This window comes from Rattus norvegicus, chromosome 3, assembly GCF_021556685.1.
Source record: "Rattus norvegicus strain SHRSP/BbbUtx chromosome 3, alternate assembly SHRSP_T2T, whole genome shotgun sequence".
NCBI lineage: Eukaryota > Metazoa > Chordata > Mammalia > Rodentia > Muridae > Rattus > Rattus norvegicus.
In genome coordinates, this window is record NC_141536.1 from 146,522,498 (window position 1) to 146,538,310 (window position 15,813).

At 47.1% G+C, this 15,813-nt stretch overlaps 1 protein-coding gene across 4 annotated transcripts in view; it reads left to right on the plus strand.

Moving 5' to 3' along the window:
- Positions 1-13,511, plus strand: part of Rprd1b (regulation of nuclear pre-mRNA domain containing 1B) — a 46,332-nt gene extending 32,821 nt beyond the window's left edge. For all 4 annotated transcript variants that reach the window (XM_087652344.1, XM_087652343.1, XM_087652345.1 and 1 more), the window contains 1 exon segment: positions 11,134-13,511. In XM_087652344.1, coding sequence (XP_087508470.1) covers positions 11,134-11,141 — 8 coding nt within the window. In that variant the 3' untranslated portion in view covers positions 11,142-13,511.
- Positions 13,512-15,813: the final 2,302 nt, after the last annotated feature.

The following is a 15,813-nucleotide window of genomic DNA, read 5'->3' on the forward strand; positions in this document are numbered from 1 at the left end:
CCTGCATATCCGCCCTTGCAGTGCACAGCTCTGACCTCACTAAACCAGCATTATCAGCTCTAAGGGCGGTTAGAACAGTTCTGAAGCAGGCGATTCTGCTCACTCCTGCCAGGTGATCATGTCGTCTGGTGCTTGGGTCCTTTCCATAACAGACCATGGCTTGCTCCCTGCTTTGCCATCCACATCCATGCTTTGTTAGGGAAACCTCCCCACCCCAACCCTCTTCATGCTTCCCTCCAATCTGTGAGGACTCCTTGTTGAGTTGGTATTTGAGATTCCATGAGTGTCGTGGGGCTGGACATTGGGGCATTGGATTCCTCTTGATCCTTTCTCTTGGCTGACCCTAATAGTTCAGGCCAGATTTACATCTAGAGCAGCCGTCTAGCAAGATGCAGTGCTTTGCGTGTGAGTGCAGGTACATGCGGTACTCAGGGTTAGGACCTCACTCGTGCTTGGCGAGTGCTGTGCCGGTGAGCTGCACCTCAACCCATTGTTGGCGGCCTTGGACCCCCCCTCTGAGCAGCCCTCGGAGATTCTGCTGAGGCACATACAGTGTGTACAGGAGATTCTGCTGAGGCACATGCAGTGTGTAAGGAGATTCTGCTGAGCCACATACAGTGTGTACAGGAGATTCTGCTGAGGCACATGCAGTGTGTAAGGAGATTCTGCTGAGGCACATGCAGTGTGTAAGGAGACTCTGCTGAGGCACATACAGTGTGTACAGGTGATTCTGCTGAGGCACATACAGTGTGTACAGGAGATTCTGCTGAGGCACATGCAGTGTGTACAGGAGATTCTGCTGAGGCACATGCAGTGTGTAAGGAGATTCTGCTGAGGCACATACAGTGTGTACAGGAGATTCTGCTGAGGCACATGCAGTGTGTAAGGAGACTCTGCTGAGGCACATGCAGTGTGTAAGGAGATTCTGCTGAGGCACATACAGTGTGTACAGGTTGTAAGCCGGCTCTACCTCTCCCCTAGCTCTTGCCTGCTGTTTAGCCATTCTTCCTCTCCAAATATTCTGTTTTCTTTATAAAATAATAAACCAGAGGAAACCTGGTTAATATATATAAGAGGAAAAAATCATAATCTCATTAGTTTATTGCCTACCAAGAATTGGCTTTAATTTTGATCTGTTTCTTTCTGTTAAATTTGGGTTTGTTCGCTTGATTTCTTTGCACAATGACTTTCCTTGCTAAGAGAAGCTATGAGCAGTTTGGGTTCCTCTGGTCCCTTGTGAGTGTTTCTCTCTTCATGCTGCCTCTCCATTTTATCCTGCACCTCCTCTGCTACCTTCTGGGTGTTTGGATGGTTTTCCTGAAGATTCCTAGAGCTGTTTCTGTGTGTCTTTCTGCATACTGAAGGGTGTTTCAGGGTCTTCCCCTACTCTGCACTCCTGTCTTAGGAGTTGTCTTTCTCTTCTGAAACTTACAGATGCAGCCTCTCAGCCCCAAGTTAAGAAGAGTGTTTATTTGTTAAGGAGTAAATAATGAAGAGTTCATTAGGCAGAATGGACTGGCTTCTGGCTTTTAAGTGATCTTGTTTGCATTAGTGACAGCTGTGGGAAATGGCAGACACTTAAAACACTGACTTGAGTGAGCATAATTTTAAGAGCAGGGTTCAGATAACAGACATTTGAGCTGTGGTAGCTAGCTCTGTTTGCCCCTGTGTGTGCTATTTTAGTCGTGTGAATGCCCTGCTGTTAAGCTGGGCCTCTGCTCTTGAAGCTGGTGCTCTGGGGAAGGGGAATTGCAGCATGGTTATATGCTTTGCAGTCTAGAAGTTACATCTCTGTTTCTTTCTGTAATGCCAGGTGTACACTGCTGTAATTCCTGAATTCAGAAAGCTGAGGCAGGAGGATTGTGATATGAGCTCAGGGCCAGCCAGCCTTAAGATGAGACTATCCTGAAAAAATAAAGTAAGGAGTGGAGCAGATGGCTGAGCGGTCACAAGTGTGCACTGCTCCTGCAGAGGACCCGGTTCATGACCCAGCACCTACATGGGGTTGGTTGTTCACAACCACTTCCTGTTCTTTCAGAGGACTTAAAATCAGTTCCTAGCATCCATTGTCTGGCAGCTCAGAAGTGCCTGTGATGCTGGTTCCAGCCGACACCCAGCCTGGCTTCTCAGGGATACCTGCACTCATTTGTACTCCTCCCTGCCCCGCATACATATCATTTTTAAAAGAATAATTATTTTTTTAAATTAAATGAAACCTGTCTGTAACTCCTGCTCTAGGGGATCTGATCCCCTCTTCTGGCTTCCTTGGGCAACTACACTTACACTCCTGCCACCCAGACACACAATTTTAAAACTAAATGAAATAGTTACACAGAAGGTAGGGCTTAAAACAAGGCCAGAACTAGTCTTTTTGTACAGGACAACTTCCTGGTTACTACAAGGAGTAAAACTGAAACTTAAGATGGCTCCATGTACCATAAGGTACTAGCCAGGCCATTGTGGCTCTGCCCACCTCCTTGTTTATTTGTTTCATGTTTTGGGTTTTTTATCTTGAAGTAGTATTTGGAGAAAAGTGTGGTTATGTTTCTTTTTTAAATTTAGCATACACAGTAACTTTGTAAATTTCAACGCAGCAACAGGGAAGGTCTCTGAGTACCCTTGAGACCAGCATAGTGGTTACGAGTGGGCAGGTTCAGTTCTCCATGCTGTCCCTGGTGCTTTCTGTGCTTACTTTATTCACAGTGTTTAATTCTAACCGGCATAGCCTGGCTGGGAGTTGTTTCCATAGAGTGGGACCTGCCCCACTGTGATGATACCTTGGTGGGGAGCTGCAAGGTCTCCTCAGGCTGAACTTCCAGGCTTTACCTTTACCATTGTGGCTACTGTAGCCTTTTAGCTTTGTTGTGAATTTCTGTTACTAAAATTTTTGTGTGTGTGTGTACGTGAGTTTATGTGCATTATGTGTGTGCAGGAGTCCTTGGAAGCCAAAAGAGAGGGCATCAGATCTTAAGAACTGGGGTTGGTTCTAGTAGTTGTAAGCCACCTGATGTGGGTGCTGGGGACCAAACCCATGTCCTAGAAGAGCAGCCATTCCCCTCAACAGCTGAGCCGCTTTCCAGTTATTTGATTTTTGTTATTTGTAAAGTAACAGTTTTAGTTCTGGGGTAGTTGTCAGTCTGTCTCATGACTCCATATTCTGACCCTGTCTGTAGCATTTAATACTGTGTCTTCACAGCCGCTGTTGTTGCCACAACCGCCTAGTTTCTCTGTTGCACCTCTTGGTTTCTCAGATTGACCTGTGATGGATTGTATATACTTAACCCAGGGAGTGGCACTATTAAGAGGTGTGGCCTTTTTGGAGTAGGTGTGTCACTGTTGGCATAGGCTTTAAGACCCTTCTCCTAGCTGCCCGAAAGCCAGTCAGTCTTCTAGCTCTCTTCAGAACAAGATGTAGAACTCTCAGCTCCTCCCGCACCATATCTGTCTGGATGCTGCCATGATTCCTGCTTTGATGATATTGGACTAAAATTTAGAACTAGTAAGCCAGCCCCAGTTAAATGTTGTCCTGTAGGGGTTGGGGATTTAGCTCAGTGGTAGAGCGCTTGCCTAGCAACCGCAAGGCCCTGGGTTCGGTCCCCAGCTCCAAAAAAAAGAAAGAAAAAAAAAATGTTGTCCTCTATAAGAGTTGCCTTGGTCATGGTATCTGTTCACAGCAGTAAAACCCTAACTAAGACGACCTCCCAACTCTGTTCTTCTTGAATCTTCCCCATTCCACTGCCTGTCTCCACCTCTGCCGTCACCTTCCCTCTGTAGCTTTACTTGCCAGTTACTGGCTTTTGGGAAACAATCCATTCTTCATTCATCAACCCTCTAATGTTTCAAAATGCAGCTTTGAAGCATACTGTTACCCTAAACATTCTCATTGCCCCTAAAATGGTCCAAATCCCCACACCCGCCCCACCATGGCTTGCCTTCCCCATATCTCCTCATAACCCAGAGCTTGCCTCTTCCAGCCATGGCTTGCCTCCACCACATCCCCACCAGCCTGTGCTCTGGTGCTTGCCCTTGTTGGCTTCTCCTCTCTGGCTTTATGTGGCTTGTTTCCTCCACCTGCCTCTCCTTTAGTTTTCACATTTCCCTTCTCCTACTCATCGTCTGTCTGTACCTCGCTGACTCTTTGGGCAGCACGCCTTCCTAGCCCACCCTGTGAAGCCAAGTGCCCTCCCTGCGCATGTTGCCTCAGCCTCCACTTTATCCTTCAGAGCTCTCCATCTCTTGTGGATCACAGTTACTCCGTCTGTGCCTAAACCTGCCTGTATCACCATTCTCACACCACTAGCCCTCTGCGGTGGTTTGAGCATGCCTGGCCTAGGGAGGCACTCTTTGGAGGGGTGGCCTTGTTGGAGAAAGTGTGTCACTGTAGGGATGGGCTTTGAGACCCTCATCTTAGATGCCCAGAAACAGTCCTGGCTTCCTTTGGATGAAGATGTAGAGCTCAGCTCCTCCTATGCCATGCCTGCCTAGACACTGCCATGTTTCTGCTTTGATGATAATGGACTGACCCTCTGAACCTGTAAGCCGGCCCCAGTTAAATCCTTCGAAGCATTGCCTTGGTCCTGGTGTGTGTTCACAATAGTGGAAGCCCTCCTTAGCTCTGCAGTCAGGGCTGGTCACAGCCTGATGGATCCGAGCATGGTTAAGAGCCTGCTCTTTAGCAGGAACGTCTCCAGTCTCAGGCTGTCCCATGTGCTCTGGGATCACCTTGTAGACCAGTTCTTCCTCTCTCCAGGCCTACAGATGAATGATTTGGAATGTGGTGCCATTTAGGTGAAAATTTCTATTTTTGTTTTTGTTTTCCCTCCTAGTTTTGAGGTAGGCTTTTAGAGAAAAAGGGTGCCTCCGGTCAAAGGGCCTTTCATACACTCAAGGCAGTGTCTGAGAAATTTGCTGGACTGTAAGGACAGTCGAATAGTTTATGAGAAGAGGATTTTGTATTTCATTAATAATTCTTTTTCTTCAAATCTACATGTCTCTTAACATATAAATCAGAAAAATTAAATATTGCTCATAACGTAATAGTAACTAGGAGGGCTGGGTGTTCTTTTTGCCTCAGATCTGTTCATTCACACCAGTTCTGTCCAAGTCACTTAGTCACCCACAGTACAGCCATGGTTTCCATTCCTGTTACATGCCTATAATTTCAGGGGAAGATGGAGGCTAGCCTGAGCTACATAAAACCCTGTCTTTAAAAAAAAATGGTGTTCTGTATTGTGAGGGTCCCATTGCACACGCACTTGCATTGGAAGGACTCGGGAGTCTTTTCACAGTGCATTTTAAATGTGAGGTTTGTTTGTTTGCTTGCTTTTGTTTTTACCTCTGAGGAACTGGAGGTTAAATGTGGGACCTTGAATATGACACCACAGACCTGCTCTCTTTTCCTTTTCCTTTTTTAATTTTGAAGCAGGGTTTTACTAAGTTACCCAGGCTGACCTTGAATTCCCTCTGCAGTTGAGGCTAGGCTTAAACTCCTTTGGAGTTCAGACTGGCCTTGGACTTAAGCTAAGCAGCTGGGATTATAGGCAGCCACCACCAGGCGTGACTTCAAACTTGTTTGTTTTTCCACCACATTAAATTATCAGGAATTGCCTCGTCTTAAAAGTTATTTTGTTTTGTTTTGTTTTTCCTTTTCTTTTTTCTTTTTTTCGAAGCTGGGGACCAAACCCAGGGCCTTGCGCTTGCTAGGGAAGCGGTCTACCACTGAGCTAAATCCCCAACCCCAGTAATTTTGTTTTTACCTTTACATTGCTCTCAGTATAGACAGGTAACTTTGTATTCTTGCCTTGTTTGTGAAAATCTTTATCAGATTTGTTTGTTTGTTTTAATTATTTTCTTTTTCATGGGTATGCATGCTTTGTCTCCATATACATGTGTGCATCGTGTGCATGCCTGGTGCCCACAGTGGTCAGAAGAGTATGTCAGAGTCCCTGAAATTGTAGTTATGTACAGATGGCTGTGAGCCAATATGTTGGTACTAGGAATTGAACCCAGATCCTCTGAAAGAACAGCAGGTTCTCTTAACCTCCAAACCATCTCTCAAGCCCTAAAACTGGGGTTTTTGTCGTGGCAGTAGATACACTTGAGGATCCCCAGAGGAAAAAGAAGCACCCAGAAAAAGGTTGTGTGTGCTCCAGTTTTTAAGAAGCCCACTGCCATGTGACAGATGGCTGGTGTCTGGTGCGTGGATGGGTGTTCAGAGGACATTTCATGTGCTCCTTTGCCATTTGTCCTTGTGTGCACTGTGTGCATGCTTATCAGTGGCTTTAGTGATGGAACTGGCCAGTCTCAAACTGGGGGGGTGCAGCCACAGTGTCTTCTTCTCCTTGTATCTCCCCAACATCGTATTCAGCAGCTCCAGCCCTGCTCTGACACCCAGACTGTATCGTTTTGAGATGTGGTAGCTGCCCTGGAGCTGGCAGGGAGAGGGGGACAGGTTAGTGGTGGCTTTTGTTCTACGTGGAACTGTGAGAAAATGTAAAGCAGCATTCTTGTTTCCAGTATGCAGATGTAAGTGCTGTGCTTTCAGCCAGATAGATGGTTGGACAGATGTGCTTCCTGCGGCTCTGATTGACAGAGCAGGTCCTGTGCCCCATGGAGGATAAACCTGGAGGCATGGGAGGGCTTTGGCTAGGTTAAACCACATCTAGGTAAAAGTTTACTTCCTTTTTTCTTTTTCCACTTCCTGGTGCTGCCATTGGAACTGAGGTCTTGTGCTAGGTAAGTGGTCTGTTACAGAGGCTCAGAAGCCGGCTTCTCCACGTTATAAAGTAGCTCTTGGAGTTATGTTCAGTGTGGTACCACCATTATTTAAAGCAGGGCCTTTCATGAGCTGCATTGCACATGGTAGTCCTTCATGAGTCTCGTCCAGAGGGAGTCATGCCCTGTGTCCCATAGCACAGCAAAATGTGGTAAAGGTATGGGGCCCCATAGATGCTTTTCAGCTCTCAGGCCACCCGAGTGTTATACTTATGTAAATACTGTAGCAGGGAGACAGTGGGCTTGAGAATGGTCAGCGTTTCTCACGTGAGCTGCTAGAGGAAACACAATTTTGTTTGTTTCGAAAATGGCATTCCTGTGGAAAGGTCACTGTGCTGTCAGCCCTGTCATTTTTAACCCGCTTATCCCAGAGCTCATCTACAGCATGTCAGGTCTGCCTCACTGCCCTAGCCATAAAAGGCAAAGAATGTGGAAGGCCCTGCTCCCCCAGCTCTTTGTCCATTGCCGTGCTGCCTGTGTTCAGTCATGCACTTTGTCCTGTAGTTTGTGACTGTGAGGCAAGCCTCCAAAACTTTGCCAAGAGCATAAATCCTAGACATTGTCTCAGAATACACCTAGGCTGTCTACAATTGAAACATTACTTGGCAGCCACAGAGACTCTAGAAGTTCATCACAGCCCCCTGGATCTTGACTGTGGTGGTGGCAGAAGGTCAGATGTGACTTGGCCTGCTTCAGGTTTCTCTACTGTTATTCAGTGGACAGGCCGGTGGCAACTGCTGGGTGCTGAAGTATGGCCAAATAGGTAGGAAAGGAGTGGGACTGTTGGGGTTGCCTTGGCTTCTCAGGGAAGGCACCCGTGAAGAAAGCAACAAAGACCTTGTATTGTGGCTGGGAGGATGGCTGCCAGACAGACCACAGACCAGCAAAGCACTGTAGCAACAGCATCCTGGGGTGCCCATGGTGTGACTCCTAATATCTTAAATGCATGGACCAAACAAGGAGGCACAAGCAGTAGATTCCATGCTTGGGTCAGGATCACACACAAGCGTAGGAGACTCTAAACAAATAGCCTGTGGATTCTGTCCTTGCCCTGTTTGAGTGGCTTTTGGTGTGCCAGAGATACAGGAAAACTGCAGCCTTTGGGAATCAGAATGCTCCTAGTGGGCCTCTTCACGGGAACTGGTCTGCGTGAACTTAGTCACTGTTATATCGCTGTGAAGAGAGGTCATGACCAAGATAACACTTTAAAGAGAAAGCATTTAACTGGGGGTTGGCCTACAGTTCCAGCGGCTCAGTCCATTATTATGGTGGGAGCATGGCAGCACACGGCACTAGAGCAATAGCTAAGAGCTGTATCCTAAACTGAAAGTCTACCCCCAGTGACACACTTCCCCTGCAAAGGCCACACCGACAATAAAGCCATACCTCCTAATCCTTCTCTAATAGTGCCACTCTCTAGTGACCAAGGACTCAAATATGTGAGCCTGAGAGGGCCATGTTTACTCATGTCAGTCATCACAAGTAGCATTGTGGAGGGGGCGGAGTTGTGAAGTGCACTGTTCTCCAAGGGAGCAGCATTTCAGCAACAGCTTGAGGACCACACACTGCCAAGAGGAAAGACGGGAGAATCTTTGATTTTCCTGAGCTCTTATTTCTCTCCTTAAACCCAGAAAACTGGAAAGTTCTCTGGGGGCTGGAGTGGGGAATACACTCCCCTACCTTGGGAAGTGTCAAACAGAAGAATTAGAAATGGGAGCTGACGTTACACTCAGCTTATTCTTTTTGTTGGGCTTATTCTTCAGTGTGTCGTTAGGCTGTGACAGCAGTTAGCGTTGATTTCGTTTGGAAAACCTGACCCTTCACCAGGAGAAGAGGTGTAGTCTGCTCAGTGACCATAAAAGGGCAGCTGCAGCTTGACCTGTCCCCCTGTCTGTCACTCAGCCGGCTTGCTCAGCTGCCCTGTGGGACCCTTGTTCTAAGGCAGTCTTGACTTGCGGTTAGGAACTTGGAGGCTATACCTGGTTATCCTGTTGAGTACTTAAACCTTTTGGTCTTCAAGGCTTTCATTTGTTCTGCTTTTGAGACAGGATCTCTGTGTAGCCCAGGCTGGCCTCTAATTCATGATCTTCCTGCTTCAGTCCTCCAAGTGCTGTGATTAGTAAGTAATTCATTATAACTAGAAAGAGACCACTGGCCTGACGACTTAGATAAGCTCCACTTAAGTACTGGTGCAAGCAGACGCAGGGGACCTAGGCCTTGTAGAACCCAGGCTTAAATGTGGCTTACATTGCAGGAATGAAAGTGTTGCCTAAACACTTAAGTTTGAGGAAGATTTCTATACCTATTTTTGTTCTCTGTGTTGCTACTTTACCCTGCTACTGTTCTGGGCACTGTGGGGTGTGGCAGATGTAGAGTGAGGTGTGTATGTCCAGAGCTTCCTGGTTTGATGGAAGAGTCCTCATCATTAGTTTATATAGTTTTCCATACATCCTCAAGCTTGTCTCCTGTGTGCAAGGTATTTGGGATTGAAGAACTAAGAAATTACTGCTGAGTATAATGGTGCACACCTTTAATTCCAGTACTTTGGAGGCAGAGGCATGTGGATCTCTGTGAGTTCAAGGACAGCCTGGTTTACATAGTGAGCTCCAGGACAGCCAGGACTACGTAGTGAGATTCGATCTCAGATCTCCCTAGTCTCCCAAAAGAACTGAATTAAAGACAGGGCTTCATGCCAGGTGGTGGTGGTGGCTAAATGACTTTAATCTGAGCACTCAGGAGGCAGAGGCAGGCAGATCTCTGTGAGTTCAAGGCCAGCCTACTTTGCAGAGTTCTAGGACAGACAGGGCTACACAGAGAAAGTGTCTAGAAAACCAAAAATAAAGGAAAAGAAGGAAGGCAGGCAGACAGACAGACAGACAGGTCTTCATGATAAAGGCTCTTTCTACACTTCAGGCAGGAAGGAGGAAATGTGTCTCATATAGGACGGAAGCGGCAGAAACATTGTAACCTGTAGCCTCCGAGTCTTCCCAGTGTTTTGGGTGCTCTCCTGTAAGAACGTTTAAGCAGCATGGGTCCAGCCTTGAGAACTTCCTTATCTTTACAAAATGCCTTGTTGGGGGAAAATAAGGCATTTCTAAGCCTTGGGCCTCACATCGCCCAGTGTTTTCTCATACAGATTTATTAGAAGTGTTTGTGAGCTAAGGACAGAAAAACCCACCCCATTTCTATCATTGGGAGTCATAAACTCTAGAGGAATGTAGAAGTCCATGTGACTGAGGTTACCTTAGAGCAGGTACTGGGATCTCCAGTGAAACAGCAAGGGCGTAGTAGAACAGCAGTCTGGGTGGACACCTGCTCTTTGGGCAGCACTAAGTGGATTTTTCTCAGACAGGTGAGCTCAGCCAGTAGGTAGAAGGGCAGAAACAGCCTTTGCTAGGACCCAGACAAGCAAGAGACAAGCAAGAGACCCTCCAATGCTTTGGGCTCTGACTCACAGTGATAACAGGGCACATTGTACCTTTTCAGTGAAGAGTAGACCCTAGGTCAGGCTGGCCACATTCCTAGATAAACTAGCACAGAGCCTCTTCCAAGTACCTAGAACCCCAGGTGGTGGTGGCAGGAGGCTGTTGGGGCACGTGGAGAACTTGCTGTGAGTGGTTGATCTGGGGTGGTCTATAAGCTTTTAACACAAAAAGTGTGCTTTCATCCCTCCTAACGCTGTGGCCCTTAATACAGCTTCTCATGTGGGAGACACCAACCATAAAATTATTTTTGTTGGGCTGGAGAGATGGCTCAGCGGTTAAGAGCACTGTCTGCTCTTCCAGAGGTCCTGAGTTCAATTCCCAGCAACCACATGGTGGCTCACAACCATCTGTAATGGGATCTGATGCCCTCTTCTTGTGTGTCTGAAGCAGCGACAATGTAGTCATATACATAAAATAAATAAATAAATATTTAAAAAATTATTTTTGTTGCTACTTTTATAATTGTAATTTTTATACCGGTATGAATTATAATGTAAATATTTTTAGAGATAGAGGTTTGTCAAAGGGGACGCAATCCACAGATTGAAAACTGTTGGTCTAGATGAAGCTCTCAAAGATCTCAGCAGCACGTGAGCGCCTGTAGATCTGTACAACTGTGGAGGACCAGGTAAAGGCATACAGCAGATAGGTCACGGACTTTTACTTCCCAACTTCATGTGCTGGGCTGCGCGTCCCTTCACAGGCTCTCAGCACTACGGCAAAGCTGGGCCGTGGGTGCCTGGCAGCCGCAGTGTGGTCCTGGTGCTGAGTTGCTCTGCCAGTCTGCTGGGGGATGTGGAGCAAGCTGGTGGGTGAGTGGCATGGGCAGCGCAGCAGTGTAACCTGGGGTCTCTTTCTCCTTTGGCTTTTCTAGGAATATAAACAGAAGCTTGCTCGAGTAACCCAGGTCCGCAAGGAACTCAAGTCCCACATTCAGAGCTTGCCGGACCTCTCACTGCTGCCTAATGTCACAGGGGGCCTGGCACCTCTGCCCTCTGCTGGTGACCTCTTTTCAACTGACTAAGACAGGTATCATGCTCCAGGTTCCCGTGTGTGCCAGAAAAAAGAAGCGAGTCACTGTTGGAGACAGTCCCCTGCCCCGGCTCCTTCTCTTCAGCCAGCATCTGCCTCAGTAATGAAGCGGGGAACTCTGACTTCTCACTCTCCTCCGGCTCCCTCCTGAGCATGGTTCAGAACCGTGCAGATGGACTCAGTTTTGATTCGTATTTGCTAAGAATACAGACTCTTCCTCCCACTCACGTTCTCTTCCACCGCTGCGTTTCCATTCTTAGCTCTCTTACACCCACAAGCCATGAAAATCATGTGTACTTCTGGAAGCTTTTGAGATAAGCTTGCCTCGGTGACAGCACATGTCATGGAAGTCTGAGCTGGCCTTGACCAGGTTCAGAACAGGCTTCCAGTGAGGGCTGGGCTGCAGGAATTGGCTTTCCTGGCCACCCTCTGCTCACAAGGTCGGCAGCACAGCTTGCCACAAAGAGATTGCCAAATTGCTGACATCTCCCGACCTGAGCACGTCTAGTAGAGAGGGTAGGTGTGTGTGTCTGTGAACGTTCTAGAGAATCTGCAATAAGGTTCGAAGCTGATCTGAGACCTAGAGTACAGGTACAGAGTGGCAGGGGTCACGAGTCGTTGCCTGGCTTCTCTCCACAGCCTTCCCTGCCACACTTCTCAAGGTTCCCGGTTTCAGAGCACCTTCCTAAAGCAGGGCCCCTGCCCCTGGTGCTGGGAAGGGAGCTGTTGGGACAGTGCGCCCCGAATAGCGCACCCCAGGCTGATGCACCTCCACAGCCCACAGCTGGAGTCCGGGCCTTCCCCCTCCCACTGGGGCTGGAGCTTACAGTAAGAGCACCATGTGGACATACATCCCCAGCATGGCGGCTAACCTTGAACATCTACAGCTAGGACACTGAGCCTTCCAGCATCACGCTGCTCTCTGCATCCATGCTCCCACGCAGAGAGGAGAACTCATACAAAGACCTCTCCTCCAGCAGGGGAAGGAACAGAGGGAGACTGATTGGGGTTTTAATTCCATTATCATGCCAGCTGACCTTGTGACCGAATGATGTGGTTGAGATTTTTACGTCTCGTAAAGATTGGGCCTGCACCTGGAAGTGATTGTAATCTGGCAGGCTTGTTTGACATTGGAAAGGGCAGAAACCCTTTTGTCCTCCTAGTGTAATAGGAATTGTTGCCTGGAGCTGAAGTCCAAAAGCTGTAAGAAGGAATTCAGTGAAGGGACCTTGAGAAGCTTCATTACTTTAAGTTGCTGTTTTCAGGATCACCAAAAAAGCACACATCGTTTTTTACATGTTAAAGCAAACCTGTGTCATTGTAGGCAGGCTTCAGTCTGAGAAGCCACCCTGCCTGCTATGAGGTGAGACTCAGTTCCACTGTGTCCAGCCTGGTCACTGTGGAAACTGTTATCACATCGAATGCAGGCTGCTGTTTGCTTGTTCACTCTGCCTCTTCTGTCAGCATCCTTTTCTCCAGAGGCTACAGGACAGCACTGACTTGGGTGAAATCCCGTCTCTGCTGCGGAACACCTCCCCACACACAGCGCCACTATACTGTCACGTGCACACCATCCTCAACTCCTCCCCCAGACACTGCTTTCCCACGAGACAGACAAAAGATTGTAGCGGCTCTGCTCTGATGACAACTTGATGGAGTCGGCTCAGTGCTGTGTTTTATTCTTTGGAGTCTGACAGCAATCAGTGTGTAACTCTTAGAGCAGGATCAAGACACGAACCAGTAGCGATTATGTAAATGAATGTGTTGGTCTCTTAACACCAGTTGCTAGCAGACTTCTGTAAGGAAGTTAGTTTTGTTTTAATGAAATGCTTCAGTTTTTTAATCTTTCTTGTTGTCTGCCTCTCCTTCCTCCCCTCCCTCAGTCTCCCAACTGTGTGCTTACTTCCCTTGTTTAACTTAAGTGAAACTTTTGTCCCTGAGAGTTGATCTGGTGGGTGGGGTGGGTGACTTCTGGTTTTGTGTTTCTTTAGGGGATCCATAGGCCTCAAGGATCTTTCCTTTAGGGTCATATTCCTCAGAAAGTCTTCAGTCTTTCTTTGTTTTTGTTTTGTTTTTCCTAAAGGATATTTTTAAAGCTTAAATTTGTATATTAATTTAGGACTTTATTTAGAAGTATAGGCTGCCATTGGTGACAGCAGTATATTCTGAAATGTCTCATAGATATATATTTTTGAATAAAGATGGTGTTGTTGAACAACATTCTGTGATGTTTCTTCTCCCTATCTTAGTGGTCATCAAAGGAGCGTGCTGTCTACACAGAATCTTCCCCTTGGGACTGGTAGTGGTACATACGTACAACAACAGGATGAACTTACCCTCCAAGTCTTGGAGCTTGATTGGCCAGTTAGCAGTCCACGCCCTGTGACAGAGAGGGCCAACTGGGTTTCATCCTTGTGCAGGAGTAAAGACTGGCTGGGGTGGGGCTGGGGGATTGGTGACTTACCCCAGACACACAGGATAGCTTGGGAGGGTCTTTGGTTGCAGCGTTGTCAGTCACACCACCCGGCCTCGTGGGAATTGTTTGATTTGCAGTACGTTGAAGCTGCTCTTGGAAAAATAGAAAATAATCGAACACCATCTTTTTAAAGTGTTTTCATGGACTTCTCTTGGCGTTGGCATCCTATGAAACACCCCATGACTGAGTATTATTGGTTAAAACTCAAAGTAATAGAAAAGGCCCTGGAGACAGTGTCCTCTGAAGCAACTGATATGTTTGGAAATGGTTGTCATCTTCCCACTAAGTTACGCTGGTGGTACCTCCCTGGTGTGGTTACCTGTTTCTCATGATGCAAGGAACGTCCTTCTTAGTAATGGTGGTCCATCAAGACCATCTGCAGCTAAAGTTCAAGTCCACTGTCAGGAAAGTGTGAGTTTTCACCTGCTTGTGTGTGTGCCCACCTTGTACATGCCTGGTGCCGCCCGTTGAGACCAGAAGGTGCCATTGGAACCCTTGGAACTGGAGTCACAGTTGTGTGCTGGGATCAAACCTGCGTCTTTTGCAAGAGCCATCTCTCCAGCCCTCCTCCCAACCCCCACCAGTGTTACCAGAATAAACCATTAATAAAGGTTGAGTGTAAAGTGTGAATCTCAGTAAACAAGATCTCCTGTGTCCCAGCTTTCATGACCCTGTTAATTCCTTCCCTCCTGCCTATAAATACTATGTCCATAATTCTCTCTTGATTTTCATTCGCATGCCTCTGAGGCCCTCACAGCTGGAGATGGAGCAACTCAGGAGCTGACAAATCTGCCAAAACGCTACCTTGTATGATTAGTGCCCTTAACTCCACGTGACCTTGCTGGAGCAGGTGCCTGCCCCTCTGGGCCTCCGTTTTCCTGTCTTTGAGAAGTGCTATTCCCAGGCTCTTATGCCAGCCTCGATAGCTAGGGGTAGTTGCTGCTGCCATGGTCTTTGACAACTCTGGGTAGCATGTCCTGGGATGCCAGTAATACAAATGTGGCAAACGACTAGGGTCTTGAACTGCTAGACAGGCTTCAGTGATACCTTGGAGATTAGGGTCTGCTGAGGCCAGGAAGACGGGGTGAGCACTGTGGTTTGCCAGCTGTCAGCTGTCCTGGGTTTATTTGGGGTCTTCTAGAAAAAGCCATTTTCTGGCCTGGTTTTGTTCTTTCTCCTGGAATAATTTATCTGACTGAATTTATTTCTCACCACCTCTGTGAGGTTTCCCATTTAAAAAATCAGTCTTCTACTCTCAGGCACAGATTCAATTAAGAATCCATTATTCCACGGCCCAGTAGGTTGGGATTCATACAGCTTGACGTAGTGTTGAAAGCCCAGTTTGTTCAATTTTTTTCTTAGACCAAAATAGTTATTTTGCATTAAAAATTCATTCCACGACTGGTTTGATAAATATTAAAATTAGCATTATGAGTCAATTCATCTTTAACAAAAATAAAAATAAAGGGCAGCTTTGGAAATTGCTGTCTTGTCTCCTGTGATGACCTTGGGCAGGTCTCCCAGCAGCCACTTAGGCACTTGGCTGATTTTCATTAGGTTGGCCAAGTAACTGCTAAGGTCCTTTCAAGGTCTGAAGTTCAGCCCCTGGACTTCCTGAAGATTTCTACCTGGTGAGGATCTTACTAGTGACCTTGGAGTCTGCATGATGCCCTTCACATGTTTTAAACACTGGCTGTGTGAGGCTTAGGAAATAGTTACAAACATACCTATTGATAACTTTAAGCACAAGGTCTGTCAGGTGGGCCTGGTACCAGCTCTTGAGACAAACTAGGGGCTCAGTGATGGCTGTGACTGTTAGATAATGTATGTGGATATTTATATGCACAGGCGATGGAAGGCTGTATGTCATAGGTGATATTTCTAGTAAAGGGAGCCATACTCTAACCCCCTCACCTCAGGGTGACACATTAGAACCAAAGGAAGATATGTGGAGTAGGAATTCTTTCAAAGATACTACTGGTCAATGTGTGGGATCTCCCAACATCGAGGGATGGGTACCAGCAGCCTCTTCCACCAAGACAGATA